Source organism: Onychostoma macrolepis, chromosome 20, assembly GCF_012432095.1.
Source record: "Onychostoma macrolepis isolate SWU-2019 chromosome 20, ASM1243209v1, whole genome shotgun sequence".
NCBI lineage: Eukaryota > Metazoa > Chordata > Actinopteri > Cypriniformes > Cyprinidae > Onychostoma > Onychostoma macrolepis.
This window is the reverse complement of record NC_081174.1, coordinates 32,063,897-32,086,985: the sequence shown is the minus strand read 5'-3', so window position 1 is coordinate 32,086,985 and position 23,089 is coordinate 32,063,897. Positions and strand designations below refer to the sequence as shown.

Genomic DNA, 23,089 nt, shown 5'->3' with positions numbered 1-23,089 from the left:
CAATTCTTGCTTTGTTTCCCACAATTCTGAGGAAAAAATCAAAAGTGTGAGATATAAACTCAGAATCGTGAAATGGGAAAAAATCTATCTATCTATCTATCTATCTATCTATCTATCTATCTATCTATCTATCTATCTATCTATCTGTCTGTCTGTCTGTCTGTCTGTCTGTCTGTCTGTCTATCTATCTATCTATCTATCTATCTATCTGTCTGTCTGTCTGTCTGTCTGTCTGTCTGTCTATCTATCTATCTATCTATCTATCTATCTATCTATCTATCTATCTGTCCATACTTCCATCTATCTATCTATCTATCTATCTATCTATCTATCTATCTATCTATCTATCTATCTATCTATCTATCTATCTATCTATCTATCTATCTATCTGTCTATCTATCTATCTATCTATCTATCTATCTATCTATCTATCTATCTATCTATCTATCTATCTATCTATCTATCTATCTGTCTGTCTGTGTCCATCTATCTATCTATCTATCTATCTATCTATCTATCTATCTATCTATCTATCTATCTATCTATCTATCTATCTATCTATCTATCTATCTATCTATCTATCTATCTATCTATCTATCTGTGTCTGTCTGTCTATCTATCTATCTATCTATCTATCTATCTATCTATCTGTCTGTCTGTCTGTGTCCATCTATCTATCTATCTATCTATCTATCTATCTATCTATCTATCTATCTATCTATCTATCTATCTATCTATCTATCTATCTATCTATCTATCTGTGTCTGTCTGTCTATCTATCTATCTATCTATCCATATGTCTATCTATTTGATTATATATTTTATATATGTGTCTGTGTGTGTGTGTGTTTCTATCAGTCTGTCTATGAATGTGTTTCTTTTGTATTATTTCTAGTCAGCTGTTTTATGAAATCAATCTATCCATTACAGTAATTGTGTCAGTGTGTCATCTGGTGCACCACAGTCTCTCTCTCTCTCTCTCTCTCTCTCTCTCTCTAAACTAGTCCTCTGTTAGATGTTGTGTGGATGTTTAACAGAACACTGTTAGTGTTTCAGAGCATTCAGATCAAGCTTCATTTCCCATTTAATTCAGCCCTAATCAGTTTGTAGCCTTTTCATTGTAATTATGATTTCCAACCCGCTAGAGAGAGAGAGAGAGAGAGAGTGAGGCCGATCGAGCATCAGTGTGAGTGGGGAGGGGCTGGTGAGAGGATACTCACTGGAGAGCAGTGGGAGGAGCCTCATAATCCTCTCAGCCAATGGCGCGGTGGCGAGGCGGAGTCAGGCGGCCTCTGCATCACACAGCATCCCTTCATTGAGCTCCAGCGCTCCGTCTCTGCTGCTGTCACGGACAAAGGATGACATCAGCGCCGCTTCATTGAGAAACACTCATATTCATATTCAGAGCTCCTCCTGGCTTTGTTGTGTTTTTATCAGAAGAGGAACGCTCATGAAATGCTCATGCGAGGCGACTGAGATGCTCTTTCTGAAGCGTTAGCGGCGAGAGAGGAGGAAGAGGAAGAGGAAGAGGGGGAGGAAGAGGGGGAGGGGAGCCGAGCCGCAGAGAGAGAGAGAGAGAGAGAGAGAGAGAGAGAAGCAGGATCCCAGAAGCACCTGTTCCTCTGCTATGATCATGGATATTAACGTCCCATCTCATCGCTTCTACTTCCCGCAGATCTACTGCGAGCCCGGCGTGCCGCTCACCGACATCAAGATCAGGTACGTTCCTCCTCGTCTCCGAAACCTGAATCCTGACGGAGCAGTGAAACCGGAAAACGTACGGATGAAGGCCTGATTTACAGCTTCACACGGATCCTCTTTTGTTCTCGTGATCTCCGAGCCTGGAGGAGACGCGCTGTTACCATGGAAGCAGTTTAGTGCTGATGTGTGTGTGTGTGTGTGTGTGTGTGTGTGTGAGAACTAATGGATGGATGGAGTAATCTTACACATCGTTCCTGTGGTTTTAGTCTGCTAATCAGATTTGACCTCTCCACTGGTCAGGAACCGGCGTAATGTCCAGCTGATAGTGAGCTTGACTCTCACACACACTGCAAAAAATGATTCTCTTACTTTAGTATTTCTGTCTTGTTTTCTAGCATAAATATCAACATTCTTGACTCAAGATGCATTTACTTGACAAGTAAAATGATTTAAGATATTAAGTCTTGTTTTCTAAAAATGATTATCAAAATTTGGTTAGTTTTTGCATAAAACAAACAAAAATATCTGCCAATGGGGCAAGAAAAATAATCTTGTTTAGACTTTGAATTAATTTTTTGATTTCAGATAGTGTCAGTGCAGTCATATCGATATTATTACTGAGTATTACTTGTCTTTAAACCCCAGCTGATCAAACCAATCTCTGCGACAGAGATTAAACAACAAAATTTCATTTTGTTGGTTTAGTGTGAGAAATATTCCATATAAACTACCACAGATGAACATATGATGAGAAAAGTGTGATCTGAATCGTGTCATTCTTACCATTCACATTAACCGTGTGTTTACTCAGCAGAGTCTGTCTTCACGTGCACTCGCTGCTCCATGAGAGTTTGCAGTCGAACACAAGCAGGTTTCGTTCGCTCTGGTTCAGAGAGTTAAAGGCCGGTTCTCTTTGGTTTGATGGTTTCTGATGGTGACGAGCTTATTTCCACCACAGGATTAAAACATTTGATCTCAAGTTCAGACTTTTTTTTCTCACGGTGTAGGTTTGATTTTGGCATTGCTGGGGACGTAACAGCAGACAACAGACATTTCATTGTTTGATCAAAATTATTGCTAGGGGTAATTTAGTAATGTGTGATATTGATGTGATCATGCCAGAGCGTCTCTACTAAACTCATCACTCTTGAAAATCATAACAAGCGATGACTGACTTTGGAAACTATAGTTCTCTCCTTAAATATGAAGAGATCAAACAACAGATGAATAAGTTTCTCCAAATTTCACAAAAAGCTTATGGACGTGATTATAGTATACAGGTGCATCTCAAAAAATTAGAATATCGTGAAAAAGTTCTTTTTTTTTGTAACTTATTTCAAAAAGAGAAACTTTCATATATTCTATATGCATTTCAAAAGAAATTTTGTTTTAATTTTGATGATTAGAGCTTACAGCTCATGAAAGTCAAAAACCTAGTATCTCAAAATATTATAATATTTCCTTAGATCAATCAATAAAAAAAAAAAACAGTAAAGTTCAAGTTCTTTAAAGCATGTTCATTTATGCACTCAATACTTGCTCGGGGCTCTTTAGCACAAATGACACTGTGCTCGTATGTTTCAAACACTTCGGCTCTTATATGTTCTTACTCCACACATCTATTTTCTAGCGTATTTATTTAATTTCTCAGGTAATATCAATGGTGTGATCTATTTCAAATGCAGCTGAAATTACAACAACAATGGTTACATAGACATATATTTAATTGTTTGATCAAAATTATTGCTAGGGACAATTTAGTAGTCATGTAGGAGATGTTGTGGTTTAGATGTGATGCTGCTGCTGTGATCAATAAACGAGGTTATTAGTACAGTAGGACAGACTGATGATGCTTTAGCACTGCAGCGCTTCGGGACACTGACATACAGTCACCGATGTCTGTTCTTAAAGAGACAGTTCAGCCAAAAATAGCTGAAAATGTACCCACTGCTTCATAGCACCGCATCAGTGTCTCAGCAATGGATGCTCTGCAGTGAATGGGTGCCGTCAGAATGAGAGTCTGATAAAAACATCTCCATCATCTGGAGGAGACAGAAACTTTTTTCTGAAATGTTTTCGTTATACGTTCGTCTAACATTTTTAAAATGTTGCTACTCAGAGAGCATTCAAAAGTAACATTCCCATAATGTTTGCAAAATGATTAAATGGAATAATATTCCCTTAATGTAAAAATAACCAAGATTTAAAATAAAATATTAAAAAAATCAGAAAAACCTGTTCATAACTTTAATGCAAACTTAATATTCTTAGAACTGCAAATGCAAACTGGGATTATAGATGATGAACTTGTCTTCTCCAGATGTTAACTGATGGACTGGAGTGCTGTGGATTATTGTGATGTTTTTATCAGACTCTCATTCTGACGGCACCCATTCACTGCAGAGCATCCATTGCTGAGACACATTTCTACAAACCTGATGAAGAAACACACTCCTCCTGATCTCCTAATGAGCACGTTTACAGCTTAAGTTCATTTTTAGATGAACTATTCCTTTAAAATCCTTAGAGCTAAAAGTAACAGAGCTGTAAAATCAACAGTTTCATTCCATAATTTGTCGCATTTCAAGATATTCATTGATAAAAATGTAGGTCAGTGAATTGAGAGAGTAGATACAGTCAGAAGAGAGACACAGGCAGTGATGCTGCAGGCTTTGTGCTGCATCCCAGAGGCTTCTGGGTACCATGGAGACGTGAGGCTGCTCAGCATCCCATAGACACACTAGCCAGGTCACCATGGCAACCACGGCACAGGCTGTGTCTCCTCTGATATAGAGTGACAGACTCAACAAACGCAACGTGAAGAGTGTGTGTGTGTGTGTGTGTATGATGTATGGTGTGTGTGTGTGTGTGTGTGTGTGTGTGTTTGATGCTGCAGATGTGCATCTGTGTGGAGCTGACAGGGTAATTCCTGCTATTCCATGATTTAATCCACAGCAGAGAGCAGGTGCTCGGAGTCAGACGTCACTGGAGAATCAGTCTATCATTCATTTGACCTGCTTTCTTTGCAGATTCCAATGTGTTTAATGTGAAGGACCATTTCTGCCATGGAATCAAAAAAACTAAAAAAGGTAATTGTGACTTTTATTCCCACAGTTCTCAAAAAAAGTCTGAACTGTGAGAATAAAAGTCACAATTACCTTTTTAGTTTATATATATATATATATATATATATAAGTCAGAAATTGCCGGTTTGTATCTCATTTATAAACGGCTGTAAAGCCGCTGAACGAGGTATTAAATAATTTTCTGTTTAGATTCATCCCTAGAGATTATAACAAGAGCTCAGCAGATTTACTTTAAACCAGATTCTGTTTCGTTCTTATGGAGAATAAATGAGGCACAATCCTGCGAAATAACAGAGAAGCAGGTTAAACCAGCAGTGAGTTCTGGTTTGGGTCTGTGGTTTATCTGGTCCGGATTCATGGGTCAGTTCAGTCACGTTTATTTCTATAATGCTTTATACAGATTATTATGGAAGCTTGTTTTCCCCATTGGATTAAGATATTAATAATTATGTTAATAAATAAGTTCATAATTACAATATTTTGTCTCACAATTCAAACTTTTTTTCTCAAAATTCGAAATATAAAAATATATATATCGAAATATTCGATATATAAACTAATTATTAATTACATCTCACAATTCTGTTTTTGTTTTGTTTTATATTGTTTCGTTTCCACCATGGAATAAAAAAGAAAAAAGGTAATTGCAATTTTTTAATCTCTCAACTTTGCCTTTATTTCTCACAATTCTGATTTCCCCCTGTATTCTGAGTTTATATCTCAGAATTGTGAGAAAAAAAGGCAGAATTGTGAGAGAAAATGTTTTATTTTTTATTCTGCGACAAAAACAATCTCTCATAGTTTGTTTCAAAGCAGCTTCACAGTAATAAAAAGGAAAATAATAGTGTTAATTATGAAACAAACTCAATTTCAGCTGTAAAGCAGCTCTACAGGAGACAATAGAGTCATTATTCAGATCAATTCAGTTTTCTGATCTGGCAGTGCTGTGAAATCCATAATATAACTGAATATTAATCGTTCTGGTTGTCGCGGCTGCATAAGTGTCAGTTATGTGATCAGCTGTAGGAAACTGTAAAACAGGCTTTCACTGCTGCATCGGTTTCTGTGATTCTGCTGTGAATATTACAGGAACAGCAGAAGTGTTCGCTGTCATCAGAGCTCCGTTATTTACAGTAAATCTTGATGACGAGCCGTTCTTTATTCAGGCCAGTGAAATGTTTCTGAGAGCGTGGAAACTCTGCTCAGTTCTCTGTGGTTCTGGGTTTTTGCTCCAAACCAAAATTATGTTTTCTGCTTATGTAACGGCCAGATTCATACGCGGTCGCTCTGTTCCTTGTTCTGTGAGTGTGTCAGGACTGTTTTCTTTGGCTGTAGACGAGCGTTTCAGACGAACTTCAGCTGAATCTCAATGTCTGATGGGTTTATGTGCTGTGATTTTCACCTGGAGGAAAATTACACTTTTCTTTAGATTTCATTTAATGTGCGTGTGTGTGTGTGTGTGTGTGTGTGTGTGTGTGTGAGTGTGTGTGTGTGTGTGTGTGAGTGTGTGTGTGTGTGTGTGTGTTTGAGTGTGTACTGGTTTTTGTGGTTTACGGGGACACAAATCTGTATAATAACATGGGTATGACAGAGGTACTGCAATTTGAAGGTGGTTTATGAGGACACTGTCTATGTCCCCGTAAAACAAAAGGCTTAAAAAACATACTAAATGGTGTTTTTTATTTTAATCTAAAAATGCCTGTAGTCTCCTGTAAGGGGTAGGTTTAGGTGTAGGACAATAGAATATACAGTCTGTACAGTAGAAGCAGCATTACGCCTATGGAGAGTCCCCGTAAACCACATAAACACAATGTGTGTGTGTGTGTGTGTGTGTGTGTGTGTGTTTGAGTGTATGTGTGTGTGTCGAGAGTGCAGCGTGTGTCGTTTGAGGTCGTTCAGTCTGTCTGTCAACTCAGCAGGTATTTTTAGTATGTTTTATTATAGTATTTTCTAATGCTATACTACATTTCTTCATGCATCTGGATTACAAATGCAAATTAATGATATTTGTGAGATGATAACGCATGGCAGTTGCTGAATTAAACATGCACTGCAGTCTGAAACACTTATAATTGCACACCGGCTGCATGCATAAACGTGATGAATGATGCGTTCACAAATAAACTGTAGGAGCCACTGCCGTGATGCTCTGTGTGATTCTGACATTGATGTTCATGTGCATTCACTCAATCTGACAGGAAGTGAAGGTCACATGACTGCCAGCGCTCTCAGCAGCTGTAGTGTAGTACAGCGTTTACTGCAGCGTGATCTACAAGACGCATCTTAGCATATTTTTCATGCAGCTGGATTAAAAATCCAAAATACGGCACTCGCTGAATTAAAAAGGCATTATAATGAAATCACGCGACAACACTGGAGTCTAAAACATGCTGCACATGCATGAACTGAGCATGCATAAAGATGCACGATGCATTCACAAATAAACCTCAGTTTTCATCTGCATGAACCACTGCAATGGAAGATAACTAAATGAATGTTCTGTTAACATTACTAGAAGAACATTTGTTCATAACATTAGCCTGAGCGTTCCCTGTGAGCGGTGTTCATGATGATAACCAAATAAACCCGGACTGCTTGACTGTATGAGCGAGAGAGGTCATGAGGTCAAGTGATTATGAGAGATTTCAGCCGCATCCACGCGATGGAGATGTGTTTGATTCATTCATGTCCCGGAGAAGCTTTGTTCATATTTCAGTGAGTGGAGGAGGCAGTGCACCGAGTGTGTGTGTGTGTGTGTGTTTCTGCTCTAAACCTGCAGTGCATGCATCTAAAGTCTCTTATGAAAGTCTCATTATTGATGTGTTTTCCTCTGATCAGCAGGAATCCTCTTGAAAGCACAGCTTGTGAAATGATTTCAGCTGACGGGTTCTTCACTGATGGGTCATATATGTTGCATTACACCGTGTCCTAACTGCACACGATTCCAGCGACAAACAATTTAATGCAAAATGATATTCAAACTCACATCAGACACTTTTGGGATTGAATAAAGCACATAAGAAGTACCTGAGATTATCTACTGTTATATAGTTTGCATGCTGTTGTTGACATCGCAGAAATAGAAACCATTTCTAAAATAGAAATTTCACGTGTCGCTGTCGTGGCTAGTTAGGACAAAAACTCAGATTAACATGGAAAAGATACCTTTTACTGCATCGCGTGTAGTTATGACACGTGTTAGACTGTGGTTATTTACTGAAAGATGCTGCATGGAGCGGAATATGACGTTTTTATTCTTTACTCCATTCAGCCCTGATTCAGTTCACCCAGAATCATCCTCCTGTCATCATTTACTCTCCCTCACATCACTGCAAACATGTATGACTTTCATCTTCTGTGGAACAGCAAAAGAAGGTATTTTGAAGAATGTTTCAGTTCCCATTGACGTCCATTATATTTTTTGTCCATACTGTGGAATCCAAAGCAACCTTCTTCGTCAGAGACTGTGTTTGGAAGAGCACTAGTACATCTGAACTCAGAGCAGAGTAACTGCGTCTCGAGCGTGTTCAGCCCGCGGCGGCGTTTATAATTTTAGCAGCACTGCACAGATGGGCTTGTTTTCCTCGTGTTCAGTGCTGATCTCAGACTCTCTCCTATGATTTCAGTCTGTTTCTCATGTTCTGGCCTTTAAGAGGAGTAGACCGGGGCAAGTTGTCACATGGTCTGGGTTACAGTATCTCTGAGGTTTTGATTCAATAGAATAGTCCAATCACACAAATGCTTGTTTTCCTCCAGCAGTGATTGTCTGCTATCGTTTCAGACAAAATCAGGACTTTTTTGTGAATTCTATTACTAAAATCTGCAACATATTTTAGTTTATGGGAAAATGTTCTTTAGATGTTTTAAAGCAGATGTGAGTGGTCTTCTAAGGTGTTGCTATGCGATCGTTAAGGTGTCCTGGGTGTTGCTATGTGATTTTTAGGGTGTTCTGGGGGTTGCTATGCGGTTGTTAGAGTGTTCTGGGGTTGCTATGTTTTTTTGGGTTGCTGTGTGGTTGTTGGGGTGTCCTGGGAGTTGCTATGCGGTAGTTAGGGTGTACTGGGTGTTGCTATGTGGTAGTTAGGGTGTTCTGGGGGGTTGCAATGTGGTCGTTAGGGTGTGCTGGGGTTGCTATGCGGTTGTTGGGGTGTTCTGGGGTTGCTACGTGATTTTTAAGGTGTTCTGGGGTTGCTATGCAGTTGTTGGGGTGTTCTGGGGTTGCTATGTGGTTGTCAGGGTGTTCTGGGGTTGCTATGTGGTTGTTTGGGTGTCCTGGGGTTGCTATTTGGTCGTTAGGGTGTTCTGGGGGGGGGGGGGGGGTGCTATGTGGTTGTAAGGGTGTCCTGGGTGTTGCTATGCGGTTGTTGGGGTGTTCTGGGGTTGCTACGTGATTTTTAAGGTGTTCTGGGGTTGCTATGCAGTTGTTGGGGTGTTCTGGGGTTGCTATGTGGTTGTCAGGGTGTTCTGGGGTTGCTATGCGGTTGTTTGGGTGTCCTGGGGTTGCTATGTGTTTTTTGGGTTGATATGCGGTTGTTGGGGTGTCCTGGGGTTGCTATGTGGTTGTTTGGGTGTCCTGGGGTTGCTATGTGGTTGTAAGGGTGTCCTGGGTGTTGCTATGCGGTTGTTAGGGTGTCCTGGGAGTTGCAATGCGGTTGTTAGGGTGCTCTGGTGAGGGTTGCTTTACGGTTGTTAGGGTGTCCTGGGAGTTTCTGTGTGGTTGTTAGGGTGTCCTGGGTGTTGCTATGCGGTTGTTAGGGTGTCCTAGGGAGTTGCTATGTGGTCATAAGGCTGTTGTGGGGGGTTGCTATGTGGTTGCCAGGACACTGTTGGCCTGGTATCAGGCGGGTTGTTGATGTAAGTGGCGGGCGGGTGAAGGCAGTGTGTTTGCATGGATTGACCCGCTGTCGCTGTGTGTTTCTTTCGTTTCAGCGAGCAGAGCATCTGTCAGGCCCGCGCCTCCGTCATGGTCTACGACGACACCAGCAAAAAATGGGTGCCGATCAAACCGGGTCAGCAGGGCTTCAGTCGAATCAACATCTACCACAACACGAGCAGCAACACCTTCCGCGTGGTGGGAGTCAAACTGCAGGACCAGCAGGTGCGTCTGCTCGTCTAACACTCACTAACCAGATCACTCACCACGAATCACCAGGGGTCAGTTGCATAAACATAGCCACTATGTTAAGACTGTGCCTTAAGAAACAGTTTGACCAACCAGCAGTTAACCAAGAGGTAATCACTCTTTCTTTTCTGACTCAAATTGGGTCAGTCTGTCTTTTTGTAACAGACTTTAACAAGTTATGACCTGTCTTTAAGAAAACAAATTAGATGACTTACTCTTTAAGACTTGCCTAAGCAGTTTATGCAACCAGCCAGCATTTACTTCAAGACCGACTTACTTCTGCGCAAGTCAAGTCACAGTCGTTTCTATAGCATTTTTGTTTCAAAGCAGCTTCACAGTAATAAACAGGAAAATAATGGTGTTAATGATGCAAAATTCATCAGTTATGAAACTAACTACAAAATAGTGTTATTATTCAGATCAATTCAGTTCAAGTTCATTCTCATCCAGGGCTCGCAAAATTTCAAAATCTCTGGTAGCCCTTCGGGCAGGTACTCTTCAGATTTTGGTAGCCCGAAAATTAATTTAACTAGCCCGAATTAAAAATTAAAACCTTTTTTTTTTTTTTTTTTTCTAAATATAGAAAATCAGATAGGAGTCAATCCAAAATATTTTCAATACACAAATATCAACAAATATGAAGGAAGGAATTTTATTTCACTATTTACAGGGTATCTGCAGAATTTTAAAAATATATTTAAGGCAATTTATGACCCATTTTAAGAGCTGCACAAGTAAAATGAACAGAATGAGCGGGGCTGGACAATGGTAACATACAGTATTGAGCCATAAAATTACATGATTTTCAGTTCAGATACAGGTTTTCACAAAAACTAAAATCTTATACAACAGCGTTTCAGGCTATAGACCATTTTTATGAAAAGGAATAAATCAAGCATATAAATTATGTTAATTTAAAACGTATAAATATTACTGTCTTAATTTTTTTGATTTTTAGAAGGCACATTAACTTCTTTTACAAATCTATGTGTTTGCTGCGTAAAAACATGAGTTGATATTTGCATTGATCTGACCATAAACAGTAAGAAAGGCTTATTGGAAATGCAGATTCACTCTCTGCCACGAGGTGGCGCTTTAGGAGCGCTGAGATACTGCGGTTTCCCTGGAAACGCTGTACACGAAGCAGCTCCGCGCTCATAAACGCTGCTTTATCAGGAATTATAGGTAAAATTAAATTAAAAAAATGCCAACGACACGTTTCTGAGGACAGTCGGTTCCCTTCAGATACATTCACATAAAGACATCCGCGCCGCGTTTTGACTTGAAACGTGCCGCGCTCATATTTATTCAATGACATCATTGCCTTTTGAAGTTTAATCCTGCCATATCACGACTCTTGTCTTTCCGTCCCCAACTGTAAGACCTCTTGAAATTATAATTAAGACATTTCTTATACCATTTAACGTATTTAAAACTTTTTATGGCCTTAAGTTTGACACAACTCACTTTCAGAGTTTATAAGGACCCGCGGGAGGTCTGTATTTAAGGAGCCCGTCGGGCAGGCAGTGATACATTTTGGGAGCCCGACTGGAAAACACAACAGCCCCGGGACGTCGGGCTAGCGATTTTGCGAGCATTGTCATCTGAACACAAAAGAAGATATTTTGAAAAACATCTCTGCTTCTAATAAGCATAAAAACACAAATATTTTTTATTTTTGTGTATTTTTTAAATATTAAAATAGTCCAGTATTTCCAGTAAACGATTGTTTTTCACGCACTGCTTTGTTTTGCTACCGTATCATGTCTCTTCTTTCAGACTAGTGGAAACAAATCATTCAGAATACACATTGCACTTTATCTGTTTGCATCTGTAGATTTCTATCTTTAAAGACGTTTTTCCTCTTACATTCACCAAACTTTACAGATTTATTTCTCTCTATATTCTGAAGGTTTGTTCATATTTCGTTCACACTGATTTATACAACATTTCACTCTTAAAAACATGGTGAAAATGTGTTTGTTTGTTGATTTTTTTTTTATTTGTCTGTTGACAGTATTTTCTGATTTATGGAGTATTCAAATAGTTTTTAGAGAAATCCAGAATCCTCTCTGAAAAAACCTTCAGCACTGATATGACAACAAATTCAGACAAAGATTTTGAACCTGACTTAATTTAGTGTTCGGATTTTTGTGCTGGAAATGTATGCAAATAAGTGCATATTTAATTAGACAGTGTCATTTGCATATTCAAACAACATTTCGGAAAATTTGTAATATAAAAAATGTTAGCAATTCTGAATGTAATCAATCCCCTGGTGAAGCTTTGGTGATGTCTGTTAGTTACATTTGTATCTTACTCACCTGTAGTGTTTCACCTACTCAATAATAAACACTCGTTATCAATATAAGACACATATTCTATCATATTCCTCACATTCATAATCAACACAGATATCACTCATTCATTGGTTATGTTTCCATCCAAAGTTACGAATTTAACTTGCGCGCAAAATTGGAATATTGCATAAAACATTTGTGAATAAAGCACCGTTTCCATCCAGTGAGTTGAAGAGAGCAAAATCGTCACTTTCTGATGAACTTGCGCTAAATATCATGAAGAAAAACTAAATTTGCTGCAGTACAGTAGAAGGCACTGTATGTAATAATTTGTGTATATGATAAATTACGAGCTTCAGAGCGCAGACGAAAAGCGGTCACTTTGGCTAATTTTCAAAGTCTGCTGTTTGGGAACGCAGTTCTGGGAGTTAATTATAACGAAGCGCTTTGACGAGACTTTGCTCAAGCATTTTAGATGCTGTGAAATGAGATCCGTCGATTGGTTGCCCCAGTTTTATGTTTTCCCATCACAGTCACATGTCTTGATGCGCATTAAGGACTTTATTCAGTAAAGTGTTTCCATCATAGTTTATGCGCATGTTTTCTTACCGGATCAGAAATTTATCCTACTTAGTTGAGTGTATAAGTATTTTTAGAATATATGCGCATCTTGACGTTTCCATCCAGCGTTTTTTTTATGCGATATCCCAAAATGCACATAATAATAGGTGGGTGGAAACATAGCTATTGATTTTCACTATAGTCAGAGTGATACTGAAGAGCCTGAGCACACTCTGACCTCTGACCTCAGGTGGTCATCAACTACTCCATCGTGAAGGGGCTGAAGTATAACCAGGCCACACCCACCTTCCACCAGTGGCGTGATGCGCGGCAGGTGTACGGACTCAACTTCGCCAGTAAAGAGGAGGCCACCACCTTCTCCAACGCCATGCTGTTCGCCCTCAACCTGCTCAGCAGCCAGGACGGAGGTACCAATCACTAATAACTACAATTAAAAGAAAGCGTCCTGAAGAGAAAATCCTGACCGTATTCTTACATAAGCAGTGACGTGACACACACGCACACACACACACAGAAACGTGAGCCGGTTCCCTGCTGTTGTTAGGCAGGTGTGTGTTACTGGCGTCAGAAACCGGAGCTGCGGGGAGCAGGTAGAGTACAGCAGTAATGATGATGAGGCTCAGGTGAGCGATGATCACAGACTGGATCTGCCAGTGTTTCTGCGTCTGCCACAGCCGCTTCGTCCTCTGCAGCATGTCCTGTAGGTACACTCGCTCCTGTCTCTGTCTCTGCTCGGGTTCGAGCTCTGCTGGCTTTCTTCTCTTTCAGTTCTCACAGTTCATCAGGCTGTTTCAGGGTCTGTGTTTGTCATGTGTGTACTGGATATGTGTGTGTGCTTTAGACATTGTACATTTCTCCTTCTCCTTTTTATTATCTTAAGATGCGTTGCATCACATACATGACAGAATTGAAGAAATTTCACTGTAAATGCATTTGTGTTCAGTTTGGGATAATTTATAGAAGCATTGCATGTCATATTAACAGTTTGTTGTGTTCATGAAATATAAATAGAACCGCAACATCTTAAACTTTGTGTACTTTGTGTGATGACTTTCTTAGATTTTTTATTAATACGATCAGTGATATCAGGTTGGGGATATCTCCACCTGCTTTGGATCCGTCTATTTCTGTTCTGTTGAGTTCAGACAGTTTGAACCTATTTCTTGTATACATCTTCAAGAAATAGTGTGTCAGTTAAAGCCATCTGGCTCCTCCATTGATGCTATTCCACCTTATTTCCTGAAACAAGTTTTTGATGCAGTGGGTCCCTATCTTGTGACCTTGATAAAGCGATGTTTTGAGACTAGTACTGCACCTGATGTGTTAAAACATGCTACAGTCTATCCCTTGCTTAAGAGGCCGAACCTAGACCCTTCTGTTTTAGCCAATTATAGACCCATTTCTAATCTGTCTTTTATTACAAAGATATTAGAAAAAGTAGTTCTGCAACAACTACAATTTTTTTTAGATGAAAATAAGGTCTTTGAAGTCTTTCAATCAGGCTTTAGAAAACACCACTCGACTGAGACTGCACTTCTGAAGGTTTTAAAAAATTTGCTGCAGTACAGTAGAAGGCACTGTATGTAATAATTTGTGTATATGATAAATTACGAGCTTCAGAGCGCAGACGAAAAGCGGTCACTTTGGCTAATTTTCAAAGTCTGCTGTTTGGGAACGCAGTTCTGGGAGTTAATTATAACGAAGCGCTTTGTGAGACTTTGCTCAAGCATTTTAGATGCTGTGAAATGAGATCCGTCGATTGGTTGCCCCAGTTTTATGTTTTCCCATCACAGTCACATGTCTTGATGCGCATTAAGGACTTTATTCAGTAAAGTGTTTCCATCATAGTTTATGCGCATGTTTTCTTACCGGATCAGAAATTTATCCTACTTAGTTGAGTGTATAAGTATTTTTAGAATATATGCGCATCTTGACGTTTCCATCCAGCGTTTTTATGCGATATCCCAAAATGCACATAATAATAGGTGGGTGGAAACATAGCTATTGATTTTCACTATAGTCAGAGTGATACTGAAGAGCCTGAGCACACTCTGACCTCTGACCTCAGGTGGTCATCAACTACTCCATCGTGAAGGGGCTGAAGTATAACCAGGCCACACCCACCTTCCACCAGTGGCGTGATGCGCGGCAGGTGTCGGACTCAACCGCCAGTAAAGAGGAGGCCACCACCTTCTCCAACGCCATGCTGTTCGCCCTCAACCTGCTCAGCAGCCAGGACGGAGGTACCAATCACTAATAACTACAATTAAAAGAAAGCGTCCTGAAGAGAAAATCCTGACCGTATTCTTACATAAGCAGTGACGTGACACACACGCACACACACACAGAAACGTGAGCCGGTTCCCTGCTGTTGTTAGGCAGGTGTGTGTTACTGGCGTCAGAAACCGGAGCTGCGGGAGCAGGTAGAGTACAGCAGTAATGATGATGAGGCTCAGGTGAGCGATGATCACAGACTGGATCTGCCAGTGTTTCTGCGTCTGCCACAGCCGCTTCGTCCTCTGCAGCATGTCCTGTAGGTACACTCGCTCCTGTCTCTGTCTCTGCTCGGGTTCGAGCTCTGCTGGCTTTCTTCTCTTTCAGTTCTCACAGTTCATCAGGCTGTTTCAGGGTCTGTGTTTGTCATGTGTGTACTGGATATGTGTGTGTGCTTTAGACATTGTACATTTCTCCTTCTCCTTTTTATTATCTTAAGATGCGTTGCATCACATACATGACAGAATTGAAGAAATTTCACTGTAAATGCATTTGTGTTCAGTTTGGGATAATTTATAGAAGCATTGCATGTCATATTAACAGTTTGTTGTGTTCATGAAATATAAATAGAACCGCAACATCTTAAACTTTGTGTACTTTGTGTGATGACTTTCTTAGATTTTTTATTAATACGATCAGTGATATCAGGTTGGGGATATCTCCACCTGCTTTGGATCCGTCTATTTCTGTTCTGTTGAGTTCAGACAGTTTGAACCTATTTCTTGTATACATCTTCAAGAAATAGTGTGTCAGTTAAAGCCATCTGGCTCCTCCATTGATGCTATTCCACCTTATTTCCTGAAACAAGTTTTTGATGCAGTGGGTCCCTATCTTGTGACCTTGATAAAGCGATGTTTTGAGACTAGTACTGCACCTGATGTGTTAAAACATGCTACAGTCTATCCCTTGCTTAAGAGGCCGAACCTAGACCCTTCTGTTTTAGCCAATTATAGACCCATTTCTAATCTGTCTTTTATTACAAAGATATTAGAAAAAGTAGTTCTGCAACAACTACAATTTTTTTTTTAGATGAAAATAAGGTCTTTGAAGTCTTTCAATCAGGCTTTAGAAAACACCACTCGACTGAGACTGCACTTCTGAAGGTTTTAAATGATATTTTAGGGGTAGTCGTGGCCTAATGTTTAGGGAGTCGGGCTTGTAACCCGAAGGTTGCTGGTTCGATTCTTGCGTGAGTGTGTGTGAGTGTGAGTGTGTGTGAGGGTGAGGGTGTGTGTGAGTGTGAGGGTGAGGGAGTGTGAGGGTGTGAGTGTGAATGTGAGTGAGGGTGTGAGTGTGAGTGTGAATGTTTGTGAGGGTGAGGGAGTGTGTGAGTGTGAATGTCTGTGAGGGTGTGAGTGAGGGTGTGGCTGTGACTGGGTGTGTGTGAGGGTGAGTGTGAGTGTGAATGTCTGAGGGTGTGAGTGAGGGTGTGGCTGTGACTGGGTGTGTGTGAGGGTGAGTGTGAGTGTGAATGTCTGTGAGGGTGTGGGTGTGAGTATGAATGTCTGTGTGGGTGAGGGTGTGTGAGGGTGAAGGTGTGAGTGTGAATGTCTGTGAGGGTGTGAGTGTAAGTGTGATTGTCTGTGAGGGTGTGGGTGTGAGTGTGAGGGTGTGTGTGTGAGGATGAGGGTGTGAGTTTGAATGTCGGTGAGGGTGTGGGTGTGAGTATGAATGTCTGTGTGGGTGAGGGTGTGTGAGGGTGAAGGTGTGAGTGTGAATGTCTGTGCGGGTGTGGGTGTGAGTGTGAGGGTGTGAGGATGAGGGTGTGAGTTTGAATGTCGGTGAGGGTGTGTGAGTGTGAATGTCTGTGAGGGTGAGGGTTTGGGTGTGGGTGTGAGTGAATGTCGGTGAGGGTGTGAGTGAATGTCGGTGAGGGTGTGAGTGTGTGTGAGGGTGAAGGTGTGTGAATGTTTGTGAGGGTGAGGGTGTGTGGATGAGGGTGTGAGTGTGAATGTCAGTGAGGGTGTGAGTGTGAGGGTGTGGGTGTGAATGAGTGTGAGGGTGTGTGTGTGAGGGTGAGTGTGAATGTCTGTGAGGGTGTGGGTGTGAATGAGTGTGAGGGTAAGGGTTTGGGTGTGAGTGTAAGTGTGATTGTCTGTGAGGGTGTGAGGGTGTGTGTGAGGATGTGGGTGTGAGTGTGAATGTCTGAGGGTGAGGGTGTGAGTGTGAATGTCTGTGAGGGTGAGGGTGTGAGTGTGAATGTCTGTGAGGGTGAGTGTGTGTGAGGGTGTGGGTGTGAGAGTGTGAGGGCGTGAGTGTGAAGGTGTGAGTGTGAGGGCGTGAGTGTGAGGTTGTGTGTGTGAGAGTGTGAGAGTGTGAGGGCGTGAGGGTGAGGGTGTGAGTGTGAGGGCGTGAGTGTGAGGGCGTGAGTGTGAGGCGTGAGTGTGAGGTCGTGTGTGTGAGAGTGTGAGGCGTGAGGGTGAGGGTGTGAGTGTGAGGGCGTGAGTGTGAGGGCGTGAGTGTGAGGTCGTGTGTGAGAGTGTGAGAGTGTGAGGGCGTGAGGGTGAGGGTGTGAGTGTGAGGGCGTGAGTGTGAGGTCGTGTGTGTGAGAGTGTGAGAGTGTGAGGGCGTGAGGGTGAGGGTGTGAGGTGAGGCGTGAGTGTGAGGGTGTGAGTGTGAGGCGTGAGGGTGAGGGTGTGAGTGTGAGGGCGTGAGTGTGAGGGCGTGAGTGTGAGGTCGTGTGTGTGAGAGTGTGAGAGTGTGAGGGCGTGAGGGTGAGGGTGTGAGTGTGAGGGTGAGTGTGAGGGCGTGAGTGTGAGGGCGTGAGTGTGAGGTTGTGTGTGTGAGAGTGTGAGAGTGTGAGGGCGTGAGGGTGAGGGTGTGAGTGTGAGGGCGTGAGTGCGTGTGAGAGTGAAGGTGTGAGTGTGTGTGTGTGTGTGTGTGTGTGTGTGCGCTTGTCAAATGGGTTCAGGTTCCAGTGTTTTGGTGAAACACGATCATGAGGAATGGTTCTGTTTTCATGCCTCGCAAATGTGTGTTTCTGCCATGAACGCTGCAGTTAATGTGAGCTTACCAGACTGACTGACACACACTAGCGGTCAAAACACTGCAGTCACTAGATTTCGATTAAAGATGTGATCACAAATACAGTAAAAACAGTAAAATTGTGATATATTATTAGAATGTGTTTTCTATGTGAATATGTGTTAAACTGTAATGTATTTCTGTGATGCAGCTGTATTTTCAGCATCATTACTGCAGTCTTCAGTGTCACATGATCTTCAGAAATCATAATAATATGCTGATTTGCTGCTCAAGAAACATTTCTGATTATTATCAATGTTGAAAACAGTTTTCTTTATCTTAAAAACATTTGTATTCATCAAGGATACATTAAATTGATCGGAAATGGCAGTAAAGACATTTATAATGTCACAGAAGATTTCTGTTTCAAATAAATGCTGTTCTTTTGAACTTTCTATTCATCTGTGAATCCTGAAAAATAAAATGTATTACAGTTTCCACAAAAATATTGTGCAGCACAATTGTTTTCAACATTGATAATAATCAGAACCATCACTTGAGCACCAATAATAACTAATTATTCCACATGTTTGAGCAGTAGTGTATGTGAAATGATAAACACGTTAGTGATCAGTACAGTATGTCGCTGTTCTTCTGAACTGAACTGTAATGGATCTGATTGAGTTCTGATGCGTTTCATGTCATTATAGTGACGCTGCAGCAGAAGTGCGTCTATATTTTGTTCCTGATGCTCACGAGGTGTCGTCTGTGGCGCTTGTGATCCTTCTAGTGTGAATTTGGACGCATCACGTTTCCAAAATTGAGTTTGCACCCTTTATTTAGTAGCCCAACTATGTGGCATATGAGTATGTTTTTCTTTTTAAGTGATAGAAACAGCTCTTATATTTCTTATGCATGTGTTCTGAATACACACACACACACACACACACACACCCACACACACTACCAGTCATAGCTTTTTGAACAGTAAGAACAGTAAGCAATTTATTTCTGTGATGTGCAGCTGTATTTTCAGCATCATTACTGCAGTCTTCAGTGTCACATGATCTTCAGAAATCATTCTAATATGCTGATGTACTGCTCAAAAAACATTTATAATTTTTCAGGATTCTTTGATGAATAGAAAGATACAAAGATCAGCATTTATCTGAAATAAAAATCTTTTTTGACATTATACATTATAGCATTCAAAAGCTTGGAGTCAGTAAAACTTTTTTTTGGCGTGGGGATTATAGAAATTAATATTTTTATTTAGCAAGGATGCTTTAAATTGATCAAAAGACACATAATGATAAAGACATTTATAATGTTACAAAAGCTTTCTATTTCAGATAAATACTGTTCTTCTGAACTTTCTATTCATCAAAGAAACCTGAACAAATTCTACTCAGCTGTTTTCAACATTGATAATAATCAGAAATGTTTGTTGAGCAGCAAATCAGCATATTAGAATGATTTCTGAAGATCATGTGACACTGAAGACTGCAGTAATGATGCTGAAAATACAGCTGCGCATCACAGAAATACATTACAGTTTAACACATATTCACATAGAAAACAGCTGCTTTACATTCTAATAATATTTCATAATTTTACTGTTTTTGCTGTAATTTGGATCAAATAAATGTGGGCTTAGTGAGCAGAAGAGAATTTTTTAAAAAACATTAAAAATCTTACTGTTCAAAAGGTCGTGTATATATATATATATATATATATATAGTGCAAAGTTTCAACATTTACAAAGATATTTTGTGGATTTTTGAGTAAACATGAATGCAGATTTGCAGAATATCACACACACACACACTGAATCTGTGACACACGTGAATTTGCCGTCATGTTCTTCAAACTGTTCATGGTCTCTTTCAGGTCCAGCTGTTCAGCGTCAAGTCCAGAACGGGCCGAGTTCAGAAGAGCTGGAGGTCCAGAGACGGTGAGACACACACACACACACACACACACACAGAGCTGTGATATCTCACTATATATGAGCTGTACTGTATAAATCACATTCACACACATATTTACCAAACTGATCTCACTGCAATATGGACACTGTCTTGAAAACAGTTGTGCGGCCCAATTTTTTTTTGTGGAAACTGATACATTTTATTTTTCAGGATTCACAGATGAATAAAAAGTTCAAAAGAACAGCATTTATTTGAAATAGAATCATTATAAACATTATAAATGTCTTTACTGTCACTTTTGATCAATGTAATGCACCACAGATGAATAGAAGCGTTAATTTGCACTCATATATGAATCGGCACAGCTGTTTTTGCTCTGCTGCGGTCAGTGAAACACACACACAGTCGCCCTCTGCTGGTCACAGGAAGCAGCAGCTGTTCTGCCGTCCCATCATGCATCTGGAAAATTCCACATCTCTCACTGCACGCTTCCCGCATCAGGAAACCCAAGAGCATCTGATCGATTCTCATCATATCGCTGTCAGACTCGTTATTAGATCAGATATGAAACACGGCACCATGTTCCCAAAAGTGCATTAATACTTCTGTTCATCATTAAAGTACTCAAGAGCTGTGTTGTGGAGTAACTAGTTACATGTAACTAAATTGTGTAATTTAATTACAAAATAAATGTATTTGTAATCAGTTACAGTTAATGTGTTATTAAATTAGTTACTTTTGAAAATGCTAATGATTACAAAGAGGGTTACATCTGAATATTTTCACACACAAACAGATTTAATTGAGTTCTTTCCCAAATTTCATTGACTGCTTTAAAATAGAGTTTAGGACACAGAATAGAACACATAACTCTTTTAATTCCTATTTGGGTTCATGTTTATGCTTTATTTTTTTAAGATGAACTGTTTTTTCTCCAAGGTATTGTTAGATGCCAGTGTTTTCTGTCATAACTATGCAAAGATTTGATTTCAGAAACAGCATCATAGCTATTAAACTATTTCTTGTTATGATTTTAAATCTGTATTAACCTCAGAACGATCTCAAAGTAAAAAGAGGAGCTAAAGTCTGATTTTGTGGAGGCTGTGCTTTAAAATGAAACTATTACAATCTTAATTAAAGTCAGGAAGGATTTTGAGAAGTCTGACAGTAATCAGTGCTGAGTTCTAGAAGGTTATTCCTGCCTGCTTTAAATGATTCAAAATAATTAACAGTTGAAAACATTAATTTAGTAAAGAAATTAAAAAGGAATCAAATGTAATACTTCACTAAAGTAATTGAAATAGTTACACTACTTGTTACATTTAGATAGAGTAACTTGTAACCTGTTACATTTCCAGAGTAACCTTCTCAACACTGTCAAAAGTGACATTTATAATGTTACAAAGATTTGTTTCAAATAAATGCTGTTCTTTTGAACTTTCTATTCATCTGTGAATCCTGAAAAAAAAAAAAGTATCACAGTTTCCACAAAAATATTGTGCAGCACGACTGTTTTCAACATTGATAATAATCAGAAATGTTTGTTGAGCAGCAAATCAGTATATTAGAATGATTTCTGAAGATCATGTGACACTGAAGACTGCAGTAATGATGCTGAAAATACAGCTGCATCACAGAAATACATTACAGTTTAACAGATATTCACATAGAAAACAGCTGTTTTAAATTCTAATAATATTTCACAGTTTTTACTGTATTTTTGATCAAACAAATGCAGCCTTGATGAGCAGAAGAGACTCTTTGAGAAACATGAAACCTCTTGAGCGTTAGTGTGTGAGTGAGGTGTGTGTGCAGTGCATGATGGGTATGTCGGTGTGTGTTCATGTGTGTATTTCATCTCCGCAGGCAAATGGAAATGCAGCAGCAGCAGATGCAGGCTCATATCGAGCGGGAGAGACGATCGTCCAACTCAGGTCAGACGCGACCACTGAAACACTGGCACGGCACTGATCTGAATAATGACACTGTTGTCTTCTGCAGAGCTGCTTTACAGTGAAAGCATCATTAGCTGTGGTGCTGCTGTACTGTATGAAGTGATTTGTGTGTTTTCCCAGGTTCCCCGTTTCAGGGTCACCCTGTGGTGCTCTCTGTAGCTCCTCCCATTGTGGCTCCGCCTCCTCTGTTGATGGGCGGTCCCTGTCCCCCTCCTCCTCCCCCACCTGGGCCGCCGCCCCCTTCCGCTGGAGCTCCGCCCCCTCCTCCGCCTCCTCTGCCTGTGGGCGGGTACGGGGGTCACGCCCAGGACGATAGCCAAGCCCCCACGGGTCTGGCCGCTATGATCGCCGGAGCCAAACTGCGCCGTGTGCAGCGGGTGCGACATCATATCAAATTATATTTGTAGAAACAATATATTGTAGGTTTATGCATATAATATACAAACACTGAAATAATTTAAGACTCGATTACATCATTCGCGGTGCTTCGTGGCAGTGGGCGGAGCTCTTTTGGTGCATTTGCTCGCCGTGACTTTCTGATTGGTGGAATTTTCTGTACAGCATCATGGGTAATATTGTTTTTCACCACAGATTTAGGTGTTAAATGCAGTTATTTAAAAAATAAGTTGAATTTACGTGAACACACGGCTTCAACGAGAGCATATAACATCAAATAACCACCTTGTAGCTCATGGTAGGTCTGTCTTTAATGGTTTATAAGTTATAGTTAAAACAAAATAAATTGAGTTTTTGCTTCTGGAAAACACAAAAACACACATCTGGAGCCTTTGTTTTCGAGTCATTACACTGATGAGTTTGAGACTGTTTGTGAGTCTTTGTGACTCATTCATTATAAGCAATCCAGGGCTGCAAAACAATTAATCGCGATTAATCGCATCCAAAATAAAAGTTTTTGTTATAAACATAACATTTTTCTGAAATGTATACATGCATGTGTGTGTATTTATATATACATAATAAATATACACAGTACACACACATATATTATGTGAACAAAAACATTTATTTTGGATGCGATTAATCGCGATTAATTGTTTTGCGGCCCTGAAGGAATCGAGAGTCATTTGTCCATGATTCAGACTCCACCTTCATTGGCACTGATGGTTGCTTGAAGATCCTTTAACATTTATGGTATCTGCACAAAAGATTCTTT

At 40.2% G+C, this 23,089-nt stretch overlaps 1 protein-coding gene across 10 annotated transcripts in view; it reads left to right on the top strand.

The window, feature by feature from the left end:
- evlb (Enah/Vasp-like b) overlaps window positions 1-23,089 on the top strand; it is a 33,367-nt gene that overhangs the window by 5,083 nt on the left and 5,195 nt on the right. For 4 of the 10 annotated variants that reach the window (XR_009267564.1, XM_058755699.1, XM_058755704.1 and 1 more), the window contains exons 2-7: window positions 1,146-1,719; window positions 9,717-9,885; window positions 13,021-13,198; window positions 19,920-19,983; window positions 21,827-21,894; window positions 22,036-22,292. Coding sequence is in view for 9 of the 10 variants with exons in the window: in XM_058755699.1 (XP_058611682.1) it covers window positions 1,628-1,719; window positions 9,717-9,885; window positions 13,021-13,198; window positions 19,920-19,983; window positions 21,827-21,894; window positions 22,036-22,292 (828 nt within the window). In the remaining variant the exon portion in view is untranslated. Of the gene's footprint in view, window positions 1-1,145; window positions 1,720-1,853; window positions 1,873-8,058; window positions 8,163-9,716; window positions 9,886-13,020; window positions 13,199-19,919; window positions 19,984-21,826; window positions 21,895-22,035; window positions 22,293-23,089 lie in introns of those variants that run through there. The other 6 variants (XM_058755701.1, XM_058755702.1, XM_058755700.1 and 3 more) reach the window with 6 other exon arrangements.